We start from the raw sequence: 15,275 nt of genomic DNA, 5'->3' as shown, positions 1-15,275 counted from the left end.
AAATAGAAAGCTGACACTGCTCCAATTTACTTGCATAACCAGAAAGGATGCGCAATAGATATCTCGACTATTTAAGGATCCACAAAAATGAAGTTGTTCGAGTCAATTTAAAAATACTAAAATGATTTTCACAGTTCTCACGGAGAAAAATCTTCACTCTCGGAATACTAATCTAGACTTTGGGATATGGCCTTGTATATGTTGAATGTTTCCCTGCTCTCAGTGTAAGATCACTATAAAGCGATCCTAGAAAATGATATCCTATTCATTATCCTAAACATCCACTAGCTGCTGGGCTAGGGAATATCTGAACTATTGGCAAGCGTTTGCTTCATAACAGAGAGAAAAAGATCATAAATGGAAACATTAAATTACTAGTAAAATTATTTGTATATAGATAATTCTAATAAAAGCCCTTCTTCCAAACTAAACATTCCTTCTTTTAAACAGATACCATGTTTGGGTTTGTTTTTTTTTTTTTGCCACATGAGAGTATAGACTTTAACAGAAATGCAACACCAATTAGTGTAAATGCACAAATATTTTATAGTCCAAGGTGTACCACATTGAGTCATGTTCCTCGTGTTATTTAATCTTAATATTTATTAAAATGCTATAATAATTACTTAAAATCTCCCTTTGGAACTCTTGTGTGTTATATACGTGTGCGTTTATGTATGTAAACTCAATACCCTAAGCTCAAAATAATGGTTACTGTTTATAGAATCCACCAGCAGGTTTCAAACCCATCCAAATAAACATTTACAGAGCCTACTAATCACTATTTGAGAAAGAAGATAAAACATACTTCAGCATTTTCAACCTACTAAGGGTCTAAGTGAAGTGCTAACTAGAGTGGCTTCCCTAGGGCTTACTATTTAATCACTCTGTGCATGAAAAGAGGATACAATAAAACCACCAACATGTTATTAGCCACCATTTCCTCATCATTTGTCTTTAAAAAATGTTTTTAAATTGTTTTAATTGGCGTACTTACTCTCCAGCCTTATTCAGGATAGGTGCAGGACAAAGCATAGAATTCAGCTGTACACTCACTGGTTTTACACCTAGAAAATAAAATGCCATTGAATTGACAAAGGGTTTTATGTATCTCACATAGTTTATATGAAAACTATTCCACAATCAGAGTTCAAGTGTAGAGTATTAGGTGTACTAACATAAAAAAATCTAAAGAAAGAAGAAAGAAAAAGGAATGAAAAATGGAAAGAGATTATACCAACAGTATACTGTTGGTAAGTCACAAATTAAGATGTTTTAGACTTAGACTAAGTTCAAATACTGTTGCAGATACTCTAAAAATATCATCTTTTTCTCCTAAAGTTTTCAAATGTCTCAGGTTTTTAAGAATAAATAATAGATATTCTTTAAAAGCAGAACTTAGACAAGATGAAGAAAGAAAGATGAATGTCCAAAGGAAAGAAAGAAGTCCATGGCAGGAAGTCATTAAATCAGGCAGGCGACGCAGTCCACACAGAGGACAGAGTCAGGAAAACTGGGTTTAAGTATCAGCTCTGTCCGTTACTGGCTTACGTCCCCACAGGCAAATTATTTTATTCTTTCAGTCACAAACCATCACCTGGACAGGATCCAGCATTTACTAAGTTATGAGACGGTGTTGCCATTGTTAATTAAATAATTACTGTTTGTATGAACATCGATACTTTGTTTCTTTCTTCTTTGATTAAAAAATATAGCATAGCTGGTTTTACTTGGAGAAAAGTGGAAAAAACTTGAGGCTGACATGCTGTGTGGGTATCAACGCAACCCTGATGCTGCTGGGACCTACTCTTGGTGTATGTTCCATTCACGGTGTAAGTACAGAGAGCGCTGCCGTTCCGGCTCCCCAGCGTGAAGCCTCTTCCATTCAGAACAATCTGAAATTCCTCTACAAGTAAAAGAAAAAAAAATTTTTTAATCACTGTTTTACAAAAAAAAAAAAAAAAAAAGACTTGAAAGTATCAAGAAGCACAGAATGAATTTTTTCATACTATTCCGTCAACTAGCAGCAAAGACATCGCTCTGTATTTCCAACCTGCTCACTTTCTTAGACCCTCTAGGTAAGTGTATTGAAGATACCATTTTACTTTTCAGAAAATAAAACAAAGCACCCCCCAGGCTTTCTAACTTTCCAGTAGTGACCAAGGTATTAGAATTGAAGCGTAACAGCCATTCCCAGACAGATACCATGCAAACTTCCCCAAATTCCATCCCTAGGAAAATATCGTAAGGTCTGGGAATGTAAAGGAAACTAATTAATTATTCATGTTCTTTGGTTCTTAGAAAAGGCATGTGTAGTATTTTCTTTATGTCTCTCTCTTACAGAGTTCTTCTTCTTCTTATTTATTTATTTATTTATTTTTGGAGACAGAGTCTCACTCTGTCACCCAGGCTAGAGTGCCGTGGCGTCAGCCTAGCTCACAGCAACCTCAGACTCCTGGGCTCAGGAGATCCTCCTGCCTCAGCCTCCCGAGTAGCTGGGACTACAGGCATGCGCCACCATGCCTGGCTAATTTTTTCTATATATTTTTAGTTGTCCAGCTAATTTCTTTCTGTTTTTAGTAGAGACAGGGTCTCGCCCTTGCTCAGGCTAGTCTCTAACTCCTGACCTCAAGCGATCCTCCTGCCTCGGCCTCCCAGAGTGCTGGGATGACAGGTGTGAGCCACCACGCCCGGCCCGAAGAGAGTTCTTCTTTAACAGCTTCTTCACCTAACTAATCCTGGTTTCATTTTCTATTGTGTACAAACGTATACACCAGCAGAGTTCGTGTATTCTGGATACTAATAATCTATCGACAATTACTAAAGGAAGTTGATTCAACTTACTGTACCCTGTTCTCTATAGTAGACGCAGGCACTAAAAAATGTTAGAGAGTGAAACAATATGCTAGCAGGAAAGATAACTGATCAAATATCTTGATAGGCAGTAAATATTTGCTACTTAGCTGAAAATACGATTTATTATTTTAATAGTGATTAAGTCTTGTTAAAAGGGTAAACTGAGGCACAATAAAAAATTTTTTTAAGAGTTATTTGAGCAAACAACGGTTTATGGATTGGAAAACTCCAAATGAGAAGTGGTTCAGGAGCTCCACCGAGGAAATGCAATGGGGTGGGGGGGAGGGGGCTTTTAATAGGATGAACTTGGAAGGAAAGCGAAGAAAGTATTTCATTGGCTACAGTCATGCAGTTGCCCGATTTCGTCTATCCTGTTGGAAAGTCCCAAGTTACGCGAGTTTGTTGGTTGTTTTTTATTAGTTGGACTTAAGTTCTGTTTTTCTTAATGTAGGCATTTATAAGAAATAGATCAAGGTAAGTTTCGATTATGTCTGCGAATCAAGCAAGGTTAAGGCCTCGTCTGAGGACTAACCGCCTTTGTCTGCTCGGGGATTCTTCAGGCTTGGTCTCCATTCTCATTTACCGTAACACTATCAATCCTCCCAAACTTCTGCTATCTAACACACTGCAAGGCATATATAGTCATTAACTGTGGAATAAAACACTGCCAGGCCGTTCTTCATTCAGTGCGTTACGAAAGGAATTTTACTGATAAATTGAAACAAAGTGCAGGTAAAACTTAAAATGTGATTCAGGAGGAGCTTGGGCAGTAGAGTCAGGCAGACAAGGATCAAACAGGACAATCACTAACAGCAAGTACTGACCCTGTGTCTGCCTCAGTTGCCCCATCCGAAAATCAGGGATTCATCAAACTGTCAAATAATGTTTTTAAGAGGATTGAGGTACAATTACAAACACAAAGGATCCAGTATGTAACTCAGCACAAAATAGGAGTTTAACAAATAATAACTAGTAGGATAATATTATTTTTCCATTTGTTTTTCTTTGTTATCTCTAGGAACGTATTAATCTATACTTTTAGCAAAGATGATCCTGTCCTGGAATGTTCCGATGCACTATGTTTCTCTTCCACATCTCAATAATCATTCCCTGCGGGGTCTGGAAGATGCAGGGTGTAAGACCACGTACAGGTTGGGAGGCCTCTCAGGTAGATTACACAGGTTGTTTCCTCCCCCACCAGGCTCCATAAGTTTTCCTTTTAGAGTCAAGTCAGGTGAAAACGAACTCCAGGTCAGACTGGAAGAAGAAATAAAACAGGCCAGAGAGAATCACACTCTCTCTGGGCAGGGATGGCTGGGACGTGTGAAAACCCAAGTTTGTTCTTAGCACTAGCCGATGAAGCCACCTGCTTCCTTCCTGCCATCGACCCAAAAGTCACTTCCTTGTGTGCCCTGAGCTGTCAGAGCCTGCACCTTGGCCAGGTCATCAAAGGGTAGAGCTCCAAGTCTACAGATACTGGGCTGTTTGTACAATCAGATAAAAAGAATTCCTATTTTATTTGCCACAGAAAAGGTCTCAAATGTGAACTAAATATACAGAAGATTCTAAAAGCCTGTCACACAATATGCTCATTATTTAAAATAACACTCCGATCTTAAAAATTTGAATTTAAAATAGAAATATTTCAAGGAATTATTTAAAAATTCTTACACAAAAAAAGATGCCAAAAAAGTTAATTCTGCTATTCTCCTTTCCAACATGAGTTTCAAATCATATATTTTAGCTAAGGGGGGAAAAAAATACAATTTCTTACATGATATTTTTAAATTCTAAACACTCACCCCCCACACAGACACTTGAGGGCCTCAATTCCAGGATTTCGGTACATGACTGAGCTAGTATCTAAAAAAAGGAAAAAAAAAAAGAAAAGAAAACCAAGATACAGAGTTAAATTAGAACATGTGCAATGAATTATAAAGTTATTAATAACTTTAAGGTCCTCTCCTTACTTCAATAGATGACAGAGAAAACCTATTAACCATAGCATATAGAGCCACCAAGCAGTTAGGAAACTTCCGTGTGTTTCAGGGTATTTTCCGTGATTGCATAACCGTAGGATCCGTATTTGATTAGAGTACATCCACATAAGCACAGGTACGGTAGGTATTGTCTCAAAGTCTGGTAGCCTTGAGCATGAACAGCTAAGTAAAATTTCCCGATACCATCAAATCTATGTTGAGCTTCTCCATCAGGCAAAAACAAGACAGCAAATCAGACCTCTTGCTCAAGAATGCTAAGTTGCTACGTTCTCTATTAAGAAGTTCGATATAATATTAATGCAAAAGCACTTCTTTCTTTGACAGCGGCATATCTATTCTATTTCTCAGGCTCAATTCCTGTGGATGCTAATCCCCCTTACATGCATCAGACATTACAACTGGAGAACACGGACTCCTTGTACGAGCCAAATATTATTCTCAAACACACAGATTCTGTCCTCAAGCGTTCCCAGCACGCAAGAACAGAACGGCTCTTCTTAGCTGGCTCTGAGAAACAGAAACCACCATACAAGGCATGAGGCTACAAGTGAAAAACAACAGTGATGAAATAAGCCGTTCCTAATGGACACCACAATCGTGTCTTTATTTTTAGAACAGCTCTGCACTGCATTATCAAAGCCAGACAGATTCCAGATGCTCTTTGAAAGACGTTCTTTTCTTGACGGAAGTTGAAGACAGATGATGTACAGCAGTTTCTAGCATCTCCTGCTTGTAACTAGAACAGGAAGTTAAGAACTATAGCAGGAAATAGAAACGCTTTCTGTGCTTTCTTCAGTAACAGTGGAAATATAAATTCTCAGTCCCTAAAATCAATGGTGTCAAGTTATGGAATTGTTGATGCCGGATAGAGATCTCTGAAAAGGAGACATCATTAGTACTTTTTTAGGTTATTTCTCAGTGAATCCAACTTTTCACATAGTGATTGAAGCTTTAGTGATTAGGAAATAAATCTAGCAAGATTTTCTATCTGAGAAAATGCAGATGAGACCTGTTCAACTTCAGAAAGAACCAAAGGGATTCCACAGGCACTCCAAGACCTTTCTACACCCAAACACCTCCTCTTGTCCTGCTACTTTATCCACTATAACAAACGTCCGCTCCTACGGATTCAAGGTCAAAGGAAAACATAAAACCCCCAAATCTGTCTGTCTGCTACCAGTTCAGAAGTCATGTATTTCAAAACAGATCCTATTCAGGAGATTAATTGCATCTTTCAGTGTACAATCTCTTTGTAAGTGGCTTTAGCCACACCTTTATCAGCATTACTGAAAAATATTTCAAATACCAAGGGAAATTATGAGAGGTGTTTAAAGATTACATCTGTTTAAAATTCCTTAGAATAAGGTAAATCAAAAAATTACAAAAGGACTTTCTAGAGACCATGTCAGAGAACATGCACCAGACTGACCCTGTGCGTTTGTTAAATTATGTTTGTTTTCTCTCTTCTATCAATATTCACCATAATTTAATCAAATCTCACACTATTTAAGATAAATGTGAATATATTGAATTCCTCTTTTAATGTGATCTAATCCATCAAAATATTTCTAAATGAGAGTTCCAATAGCAAGATCAAATGAGAAATTCTCCTATGGAGATCTTAAGGCTGAAGAATAAACATCTTCAAGGATAGTTGATGTTCTACAGCTTTGATAAAATTGGCATCACTATCTAATGTAATCCAGTTGCGTTTCTGTATTACCCGCTCCTCTCTAAAGATTATTTTATAAAATCTCTTTGCAACTTATATTATTTGAGTGCAGAGCTTACCTCCTCTATTAGAAAACAAACCCTCTGAGGACAGAAATGGGATTATATTATACTACACAGCATTTTCAGTGCTTGAGAAATTGTTTTGTACATGCCATACAGCCAATAAATGCTTAGAGAATAAATACTGAATGTATAAATTAATGAGAATATTTAAAATGTCTAACTAGCAAACCAACAATCCTAATAGGACTCAGATAAGTCAAGATAAAGTTACTTTATGTGAAGAAGTCTAGCCCTGCAACAAATTATGAATATTGGAAATCCAGAAACCCATAATTTGAAACAAAGTTTCCCAAAACCCTTTCCAAATGAAAAATAAAGGGAGAGAGGTGGGGAGAGAAGAGTGAGAAGAGAGTTTATGCATTTTTAGAAAATGAAATGTGTTCCAAATTTGGTTTTTCCATCTAGAATTTACCATGTTTTTATATCAAGAAAGCAACAACTGGAAATCCAAATAATTTGATGTTTGGATGCAAGTTGTTTACACTGTGAAATTTTTAAATAATCAGTTTCAATAAAAAACAAAATAGTTCATAATCTATTCTCCCCAAGCAATTGTATAAATTGAAATGTTGAAAATATGGAAATGGTGCTATTATATTAAAATTGTTATCACTGAACAACTGACAAAGAGAGGACATTTTAAACGCTGTTTTTACCAAGTTAAAGACAGTTATTGATTAACTGAACATTGAATCAGGTGTCCCATCTATGACAATGACACGTGAGGTTTCCTGCTTCCCTTCCATCATTTACACAACAGAGGAACTTGTAAGGAGCTTTCTCAAGTGTGTGTTGCTGTGTCTTCATTATACTCAATAGAAACAGAAAATAGTTTCCGGTAAAGGTCGGCCTCAGTTAATCTTAGAGAAAGCCAACATCACTACAGACCAAATTTAAAGATAAGCAAAATGCTATTAGCAAATCCAAGGCACTTTAAGCCATTCACATACTAAATGCAAAATTTCATCATGTGAGATTTTAGGGGATATATATACATATACATATATCTATGCACATACACACACACACACACACACACACGTTGGCAAAGAACTGGATCTCACCATGAAGAAAGTGTACTACGGAAGCATCTGTTCCCTCAAAAGCATCTGTTCACTCAGAAAGTAATATTAGTATTAAAGAGTATTTATAAATGAAAAATAATACATAAATGGTTATCTCATCCCTACTTTAAAATCCTCAAACATTAAAATGGATGACAAAAATCAAACTTTCTAAATTAAGTATAAATATCAGTAGTTCAAACTGCCTTAGAATTCTATGAAGTAGGCAAAAATCTCAAACTATCATCGCATTGATAAAAATCTCAACCATTACTGAGAGGTCAGGTTTGGTTGTGACGACTCCCGTTTTCTACCTGCCCACTCTGCCAGATATTGCCAGGGTTTCCCCCGACGCCGGCTTCTCCAAGGATACTTTACTCCTCCCTTTTGTGACAAATTAGCTGAAATATAACTATACTGACATGAAAGCTATACCCATCACCCCTTCCAGATGACACTCAAGAGACGTTGTTGGTAATTGGTGGCTAAAATAATGTAAATCTTTCTAATTCCATGCTGAAACTTTCAACATAACTTACTCATGCTAAAGTCCATCAAGAACTTCAGGCAAGAAAGACTACTTAGAAATTACATTCTAAAGTTTCCTTAAGACAAATAGAAAAATAAAATTTCACAAATAAACATAATAATAAAACAACTGTATTTCTTCTGACAGTCAGCTATTAATTTCTTGAAGGGAAAATCTGCACTTATAACCCATAAGAATAGAGTTTTAGAAAACTAATCAGTCATCTAGAGAATTCTGAATTTTTATAGAGAGAAGAAAATTTCCAAAGGGAATAACCCAGAGAGAGCTTTTCTCCTTCCCAGTATAATTGTAAAAATAGTTGCAAATTCCCAAGCACAAGAAAATTCTATTTAAAATACAACACACTGATTTGTTTATTTGGGGAGTCAAATTGTACTACATGTTGCATTGTCCATACCTTTTCCTGTACTTTAAAACTTAAATAACAGTTGTATAGTATTTATTCTGAACCCAGCTATAAAATTATTTACTGTTTTTTACATGGCAATTTTTCCCTAAAATCTAAATACAGTAATATACATCAACTCCTAAAATAATTGACTCTCTGTTCCATTCTGCATTTACATTTAGCTTGCCCACCAGGAGTAGACATGTAATAGAACCAAATTATATGTTTTCTCCATAAAGCTCCATTAATGTTTAAAAAAAAAAAAAAAAAAAAGCCTACATGCTACTAAAAACAAATTCAGTAAATCTCACTCTGTGTTTCTGAAAAACATGATCTTTACAGAGAAATTTTAAATCCCAAAACCAAATGTTAGAAGAAACCGAGATTTTGTTTTTGTCCCCCTTAAAGATTAAGGAAAAAGCTTTGGCTTGGAGAATATATATTATTCACTTCCATTTTAGGATGGTGTTTACCAAAATATCATAAATACTTAATAGCAACTGTTCCTAGTGCTTCTAGCAAAAGGCAGTAAAATGCAACATAAACCTCAGCTGTGAAAGCCCGGGAGTTTTCTCTGCATTTCATCATTCCCCTTGCCCATCCCCAGCGTAGGGCAGCCCAGATTCTAATGATCACCAGAGACAGCTCCACTGAATTCCAAGCAGAAATATTATGTGCTCCGGCGACACTATTAATCATTTAAATGGAAAGAACAACAACCACAGTCAAATAGCCGCTGGTTCAAGCTGCCTGTTAGCTCAGCAATACCATATTTGGAGGAGGGAGTTATCACACATTCCAATCCAAATTTTTATCTTACTCTTCTTCTATAAAGCCTATAAAACTTTCAAGCTAGCAAGACAGTTAGCACCACGCACGCTAAAGGGGATATGAGACTGTTTATGAAAATCTTAAACTTGAAATCACAAACCTGGACTCACAGAGCCCAATATACAAGAATCAGTACTCAAATGTCATTTACAAAAAAAAAAAAAAGGGATTTTTAGAATGGCACTGTGGTTGCAATACTGAACAAACCTCTTTCTCCATCTTTCTTCTAGATAATGACCACCTGCACGGGATATTGAGATTAATTCTTATAGTGTAAAATATATGTAAAATGACAAGCCTCTTCTGCCCCCAGAGAAATACTCACAGAATTAATTATTCCTTTAAGAGCTTGAAATCCACCCTTGACAGGAAAGACTTGTTCTTTGGAATCCGCAATTCTTTCGAGCTTTGGAGAAAAGAAGAAAACTTAAGCGTGGTTGGCACATAGAACACTTTGTAGACTTCATTACATTTCTGTTATGTTCATCTGAAAAATGACTCCACAGGATTAATTTAGCAGTGTGGCCTGTGTTCAAGGTCAGGAATTACAGGTGACGATGCTGGTGTTACTCTAAACGTATCCCCACGAAATGAGCTGAAATCATCACAGCACCTTTACATCAGCAATTCCAAAACTACGCAGAGCTCTAATAGCTGCTAACATCATGAGACTGGAATCTAAGCCACGCTCAAGCAAAAACTCCCATGTAAAATGATTTGTAAGTGGAAAAAAAAAATTTAATGTATAAACCCCTCAAAACTTCATGAAAAAAATTGGTTTTGTAAGAGATATACTAAAGACTTCTCCTAAATGGACTTCCCAAATCCCTGCACACCTAGTGTCAAATTTTAAATAAAACAGAAACTTTAACTTTCGTACTCCCATAATAAGCTGAAATAGAAAAGAAAAAAAAACCAGAAACTTTCAATCAGACTGTCATAATAATCTTGTCAGTTGAGTTAAAGGAGAGAAAGAAGTATTCCTACCATGTCAATCCAAGTGTTTATCTTATATTACTTTCCAAAACCAATGAAATGTTGAAGAAATTTAGAGTTTTATTTTCAGAAACAAAACCTATGAAAATGCTGACATTATTGAGGTAGAGCTTGAGACATACAGCCGTTGTCCTAGAAGATATTTATAGTTTTACAGGAAATCATTTAATAATTAATTAGTGTCATCGTAAGTCCTCAGTGAAAAGAATTGATTAAACTATCCTTAAGACAGTTATGTGATTTAGATTAAAGTGTGTAGATCTTTTGCGACTCACCTGAGCTTGTTCAAAATCAAGGACACCAACACAGTAAACGCTAGCCCCAAGTGACCTGGATATCTTTGCCTGCGGGAAAAAGAGAGAGAGAGAAATGGGGGGAGGGAGGAAGAGGATGAGAGAGAGAGAGAGAGAGAGACGGGAAAGTGAATTACTCAAATACCAAGCTGTCCATGCAGAGACACACAGCAAAGTATAGCAGGGTGTAAACAACAGTCTCAGTTCAATACCCACCTCTTTCTCCGCATACGATGGCACCAAACCATCCAACTTCCCATCTGTCAGTGCAATTATGATACTGGAGGTTTTTAAGCCTCCTGCTTTCTGAATTTGTTCATTTGCCTGAAAATGAAGAATAATTATCCGACTCACAATTTAATTGTAACTTGCAACCAGCATGTTCCATTGAGCTGCATGTGTAAGTCTGACAAAATCAAAACATTACTAACTTTTCAAACAGGTTATTTTGTTCCCTATTTATTTGAAATAGGCATATAGTCACCTTACAGAGTAGTCACTATTGGTTTTTCAATGAAATAGATTTTTAGCGGTGGTTGCCTAGTCTGAATACAACCACAGAGCAAATGGAAAATTAACTTTTCTTATCACCACAGTCAATGTTTTCTACCAGGCTCATCTCTAGAACATCTAAAAGCATAAAAAATTTTTTTTGAAGATAACTACATAATGGAGTTTCAGAGCTTTGCTAGAGAGTTATATTTCATTACAGAATAATAAAGTATTTTCTCTCATACATAAAAATGTAAAAGAACTTACTAGCTTTAGTCCTTCGTGGATATAAGTCTCTCCTACTGGACTAACACTTTTCAGATCCTCCAAGCCTTTGCTGATTTTGCCTCTGAAAATAATGTATTAATATTATAATGTTAAACAAAAGAAAAATGAGCAAAAATCACAATAAACAACTTCCTGAAAAACATGGCAACTAAAGTTTCTTCAGTAGGAAGTAGAGGAAAGGACCAGGGCTTTGAAGGCTGATAACTCCTTATGCTTTTTGCATTTGTAATAAGTATTTAATAACTTCTGTATTTTAACTATAAAAAAATAAAAGTACTAACAATGCATAGAAAAATCTAAGCATATTCTAGGTCTATTTGAGCTGAGAACAGATATCTTCAATTATACTTGTTTTACTAAAGGCTCAAGAGTAGAACATACTTTCTGTCATCCACAAAAATACAGAGATTGAGTAGCTCAGCTTCAACGAAAAAGTATTTTTTTTCTGAAGCTCTCGCCTCACCTTCCTAAGAGTGGGAAATTTTCTTTGTTATCTGCAAATTTCTAAAGCACATGACTTAACCCTTACTTGTGGAAATTAACATTTTCTACTTCTGTCTTCCAGAGTCGTAAGTCTTATGAATTATTCGCTTTTTGTGACACCTCACCCACCAAGACACCTGCACATGCTCATGAATGCAGTAGATCTTCAATACATATTGCGTGAACTAATGCAAGAATAAATGGAGGGGTGGATGGATGGATGAGAGGGTAATGGATTCTTGGAAGAGGCAATGTGAATGAAAAAGATGAAAAACCATAGAATAATTCTTTTCATCATGATAATTCATAGTCCCAATAGATTATGTCTACATGAGGTATAGCTATAACAAGAACTATTTTGTGTGTAGGAGTAACGGAAGACTCAATTTTCAGGTTTTTATAAAAATAGATTCCAAACCTCTTTAAAAATAAATAAAACCACAAGAATCTTAAAAGGTAAATAATGCTGTAAAACCATCCACATTAAATTTGAAACTTCTCTTTAAAGTTTTAAATTTAAAAGATCAGAAGAGATCCTCTTAAGATACTATTTTCAGAATTTTAGTTTTTTAATAGAAGGAAGAAAAATGCCTTTTTGAATGTAACATACTTGAAATAGTAAACTGTATTGTAATGCTTTAAATAAAATATGAAGAGTACCCACACTACTGAGGACAATAGATGAAGGAGATTAATTATAAAAAGTATTATCTTAATATCAAGGAACTTACTGGGATCATACACAAAATTTCATATGCGTATCTATGTAAGCGTGTGTATGTGTACATCGCATGTTATATGTATAACACAGGTCAAAAATATTTTGTCATGCTGCAATACTATGTTTCAAATACTTGAAATAAGCCATTCCCCAGAGCCTCCCACAAGTTTTAAAAGTAACTTCATGATTATGTTTTTATATTGTAATGAAATTATCAGACAAGCTCTCCATCTCAAGAAGTTTCCAGAAAATACAAGACAACCTTCCTCTTTCCTGATTCAGTCATCTCTACCAACCTATGCTAATTATATCTTTTAATACTTGCTTTAAAATCTACCTATTCTGAACCTTTCTCTAACTTCATTACACTCTTTTCTCTAAGTTACCCTGAGCTTTCTATTCACACCCATATTCAACTTTTACCACAATGAAAAATTTTGTCTCCTAAAAACATTCTGCTTTATAATAATTGAACTTACTTAATTAAATACCTTCGGTTCTTAACTAGATGGGAAGCTTACAGTGGGAGATGATCATGCCTTTTATTTATAATGTATTCCCTGCTCTGCACTTATTATAATATCTTTTGCAAAGTAAGTGTTCAATAAAGTTTTCAAGCTACCACAGAAAAAATTTATGATTCCATTGATGGAGTACATTACATAATTTATATGCTTGTTTGATCTAAACATTTATGCTTGATAGCCATAGAAACAACTTGAAACCGAGTCTCTCTGAATGCAGATAAAAATTAAATATTTGGTGCTTCTCAGCAATGAGTGGAAATGTGTCCTCAAGCAATAGTGTTTGCTGCCAAAAGGGAAGTGAAAAGCTCAACTGAAATGCAAGTTTACACAAACAGATTTTTCGTAGTAAAAATAGCCTTCTCCGTTCAGTTCAGATAGGCTCACCCCTCCTCCTAAGGCCCGGACAACACCAGCAGAAGACTCTGAAGCTGAAGGAATTTGCCAAATGTGGGACTCAGAGTCTTTTGGAAGGTCCATCTCTGCTGGCTTATTTTACTGGAAAAGACAGCACTTTGTGGTTTCTCCATACATCCCACACCGGTCACCGTAATATTCCAAGCCACACTGAATCTCATCGTTACTTTTGCAGCTGCATGATCACAAGGGGAAAATGCTCCTCGCTCAGAACCAACGACATCAACCAACCCACACAAGACTCCTGGCTTTGTGCTCCTTCCAGGGTAACTACCAAAAAGGTCTGTCAGCCTCTTAATCAACAAGGAGTCAATGGAGGGAAAATGAAAACCAAAAAAAAAAAAAAAAAAAGACAGGGAAAATCTCAGGCCTCTGGACGATTCCAAGCAGCTCAAAATAAATAGTGTTTTGATTAGTAATCAGTTAACTGGGGAAAAGCAAAATGATGTAGTAGGTTAAAAACAGAGCTCATTCATCCACACTTGTAATGTTAAAGAAAATTCTAAAGGGGAAAAAAAGAGGAAATGATTCAAATAAAAAGAAGAGGAGGAGGAGGAGGAGGAGGAGGAGGAGGAGGAAGAAATGGTTCTGTTTCATAAAGACAAGCTCAAATCTAGGAACGTTTTACAAGACCCGCGGCGCTGCCTTTGGCTTTAATGTTACGTTGTCAACTACCCAGAAAAGCAACATTGAAACCACTTCAGTATTTGTTGTGAAACTGTTGCCAAGGATGCTGCTGTCCTGCCACGCACTGTCCCCTATCAGATCTCATCGCAGAAGTTTCCTTCTCACTTCCTCCTTGCCGTTATTTATCATACCTGTGTCAACTGGCTTCTTGCCCTGACTGCCAGTCCCAGGAAGCCCACGGTAAATTTTTCACTCATTTGCACAGGTCTGTTAAGTTCCTGTGATTATCATGTTTCAATATCCTCCTTTCCAAAACCTTAACTTTCTTTTATGTTTTATTAATTTTCTGCAATATTGTTATGTTCTATGCATTCTCAAATACTATTTTGGAAAGAGGCAAGAGTTAAACAAACAAAATGGTATATTAAACCTCTGGTTTTTTTTTTTTTTTTTTTTTTTACTGAGAATCAGGGGACCAAACTGTATAATCACTTGGAGAGGGAGAGGAAGGGAGGGAGGGCATTTTCAGCGCTGCTAGTGTGTCTCAAACTTCTCTGCCGAGCAGGTACAGAAAGGGAAGAGAAGGAAAGGAGAGCGAGCAACAAAAACTGCCATGAATTGTGCCACATTCCTGGCTTTTCCCCATCCACAAACACTGGACTGGGAAGGCATGCGTGATGTCATAACTAAGATGATAATAGATTGAAACAGAGGCACCATAAAACGGCTGGCAGAAATACCTCTATAGATGCACTGTAGTTCTGCACCCTGGCTGAATACTCGCATCACCTGAGGAGCTTCATAAAAAAAGCTCTTCTGGCCTCTATTTAAAGAAATTCTAATTTACTTAGTTTGTGATGGGGTCAAGATTATCACCCTTTTTTTTTTTTTTTTTTTTTTTGAGGCAGAGTCCCACACTGTCACCCGGGCTAGAGTGCTGTGGTGTCA

General features: G+C 36.3%; 1 protein-coding gene across 1 annotated transcript in view; it reads right to left on the bottom strand.

Moving 5' to 3' along the window:
- ANTXR2 (ANTXR cell adhesion molecule 2) overlaps positions 1 to 15,275 on the bottom strand; it is a 117,834-nt gene that overhangs the window by 90,259 nt on the left and 12,300 nt on the right. Inside the window, exons 4-10 of the mRNA XM_069485574.1 lie at positions 11,535 to 11,616; positions 10,992 to 11,099; positions 10,758 to 10,826; positions 9,812 to 9,892; positions 4,659 to 4,719; positions 1,808 to 1,906; positions 998 to 1,067 (exon numbers count right to left, since the gene is read on the bottom strand). Of these exons, the coding sequence (XP_069341675.1) occupies positions 998 to 1,067; positions 1,808 to 1,906; positions 4,659 to 4,719; positions 9,812 to 9,892; positions 10,758 to 10,826; positions 10,992 to 11,099; positions 11,535 to 11,616 (570 nt within the window). The remainder of the gene's footprint in view (positions 1 to 997; positions 1,068 to 1,807; positions 1,907 to 4,658; positions 4,720 to 9,811; positions 9,893 to 10,757; positions 10,827 to 10,991; positions 11,100 to 11,534; positions 11,617 to 15,275) is intronic.

The sequence above is a fragment of the Eulemur rufifrons genome, chromosome 13 (genome assembly GCF_041146395.1).
Source record: "Eulemur rufifrons isolate Redbay chromosome 13, OSU_ERuf_1, whole genome shotgun sequence".
In the NCBI taxonomy this organism is placed as follows: domain Eukaryota; kingdom Metazoa; phylum Chordata; class Mammalia; order Primates; family Lemuridae; genus Eulemur; species Eulemur rufifrons.
The sequence above is the reverse complement of the archived record's forward strand: the minus strand, read 5'-3'. Positions and strand labels throughout refer to the sequence as shown.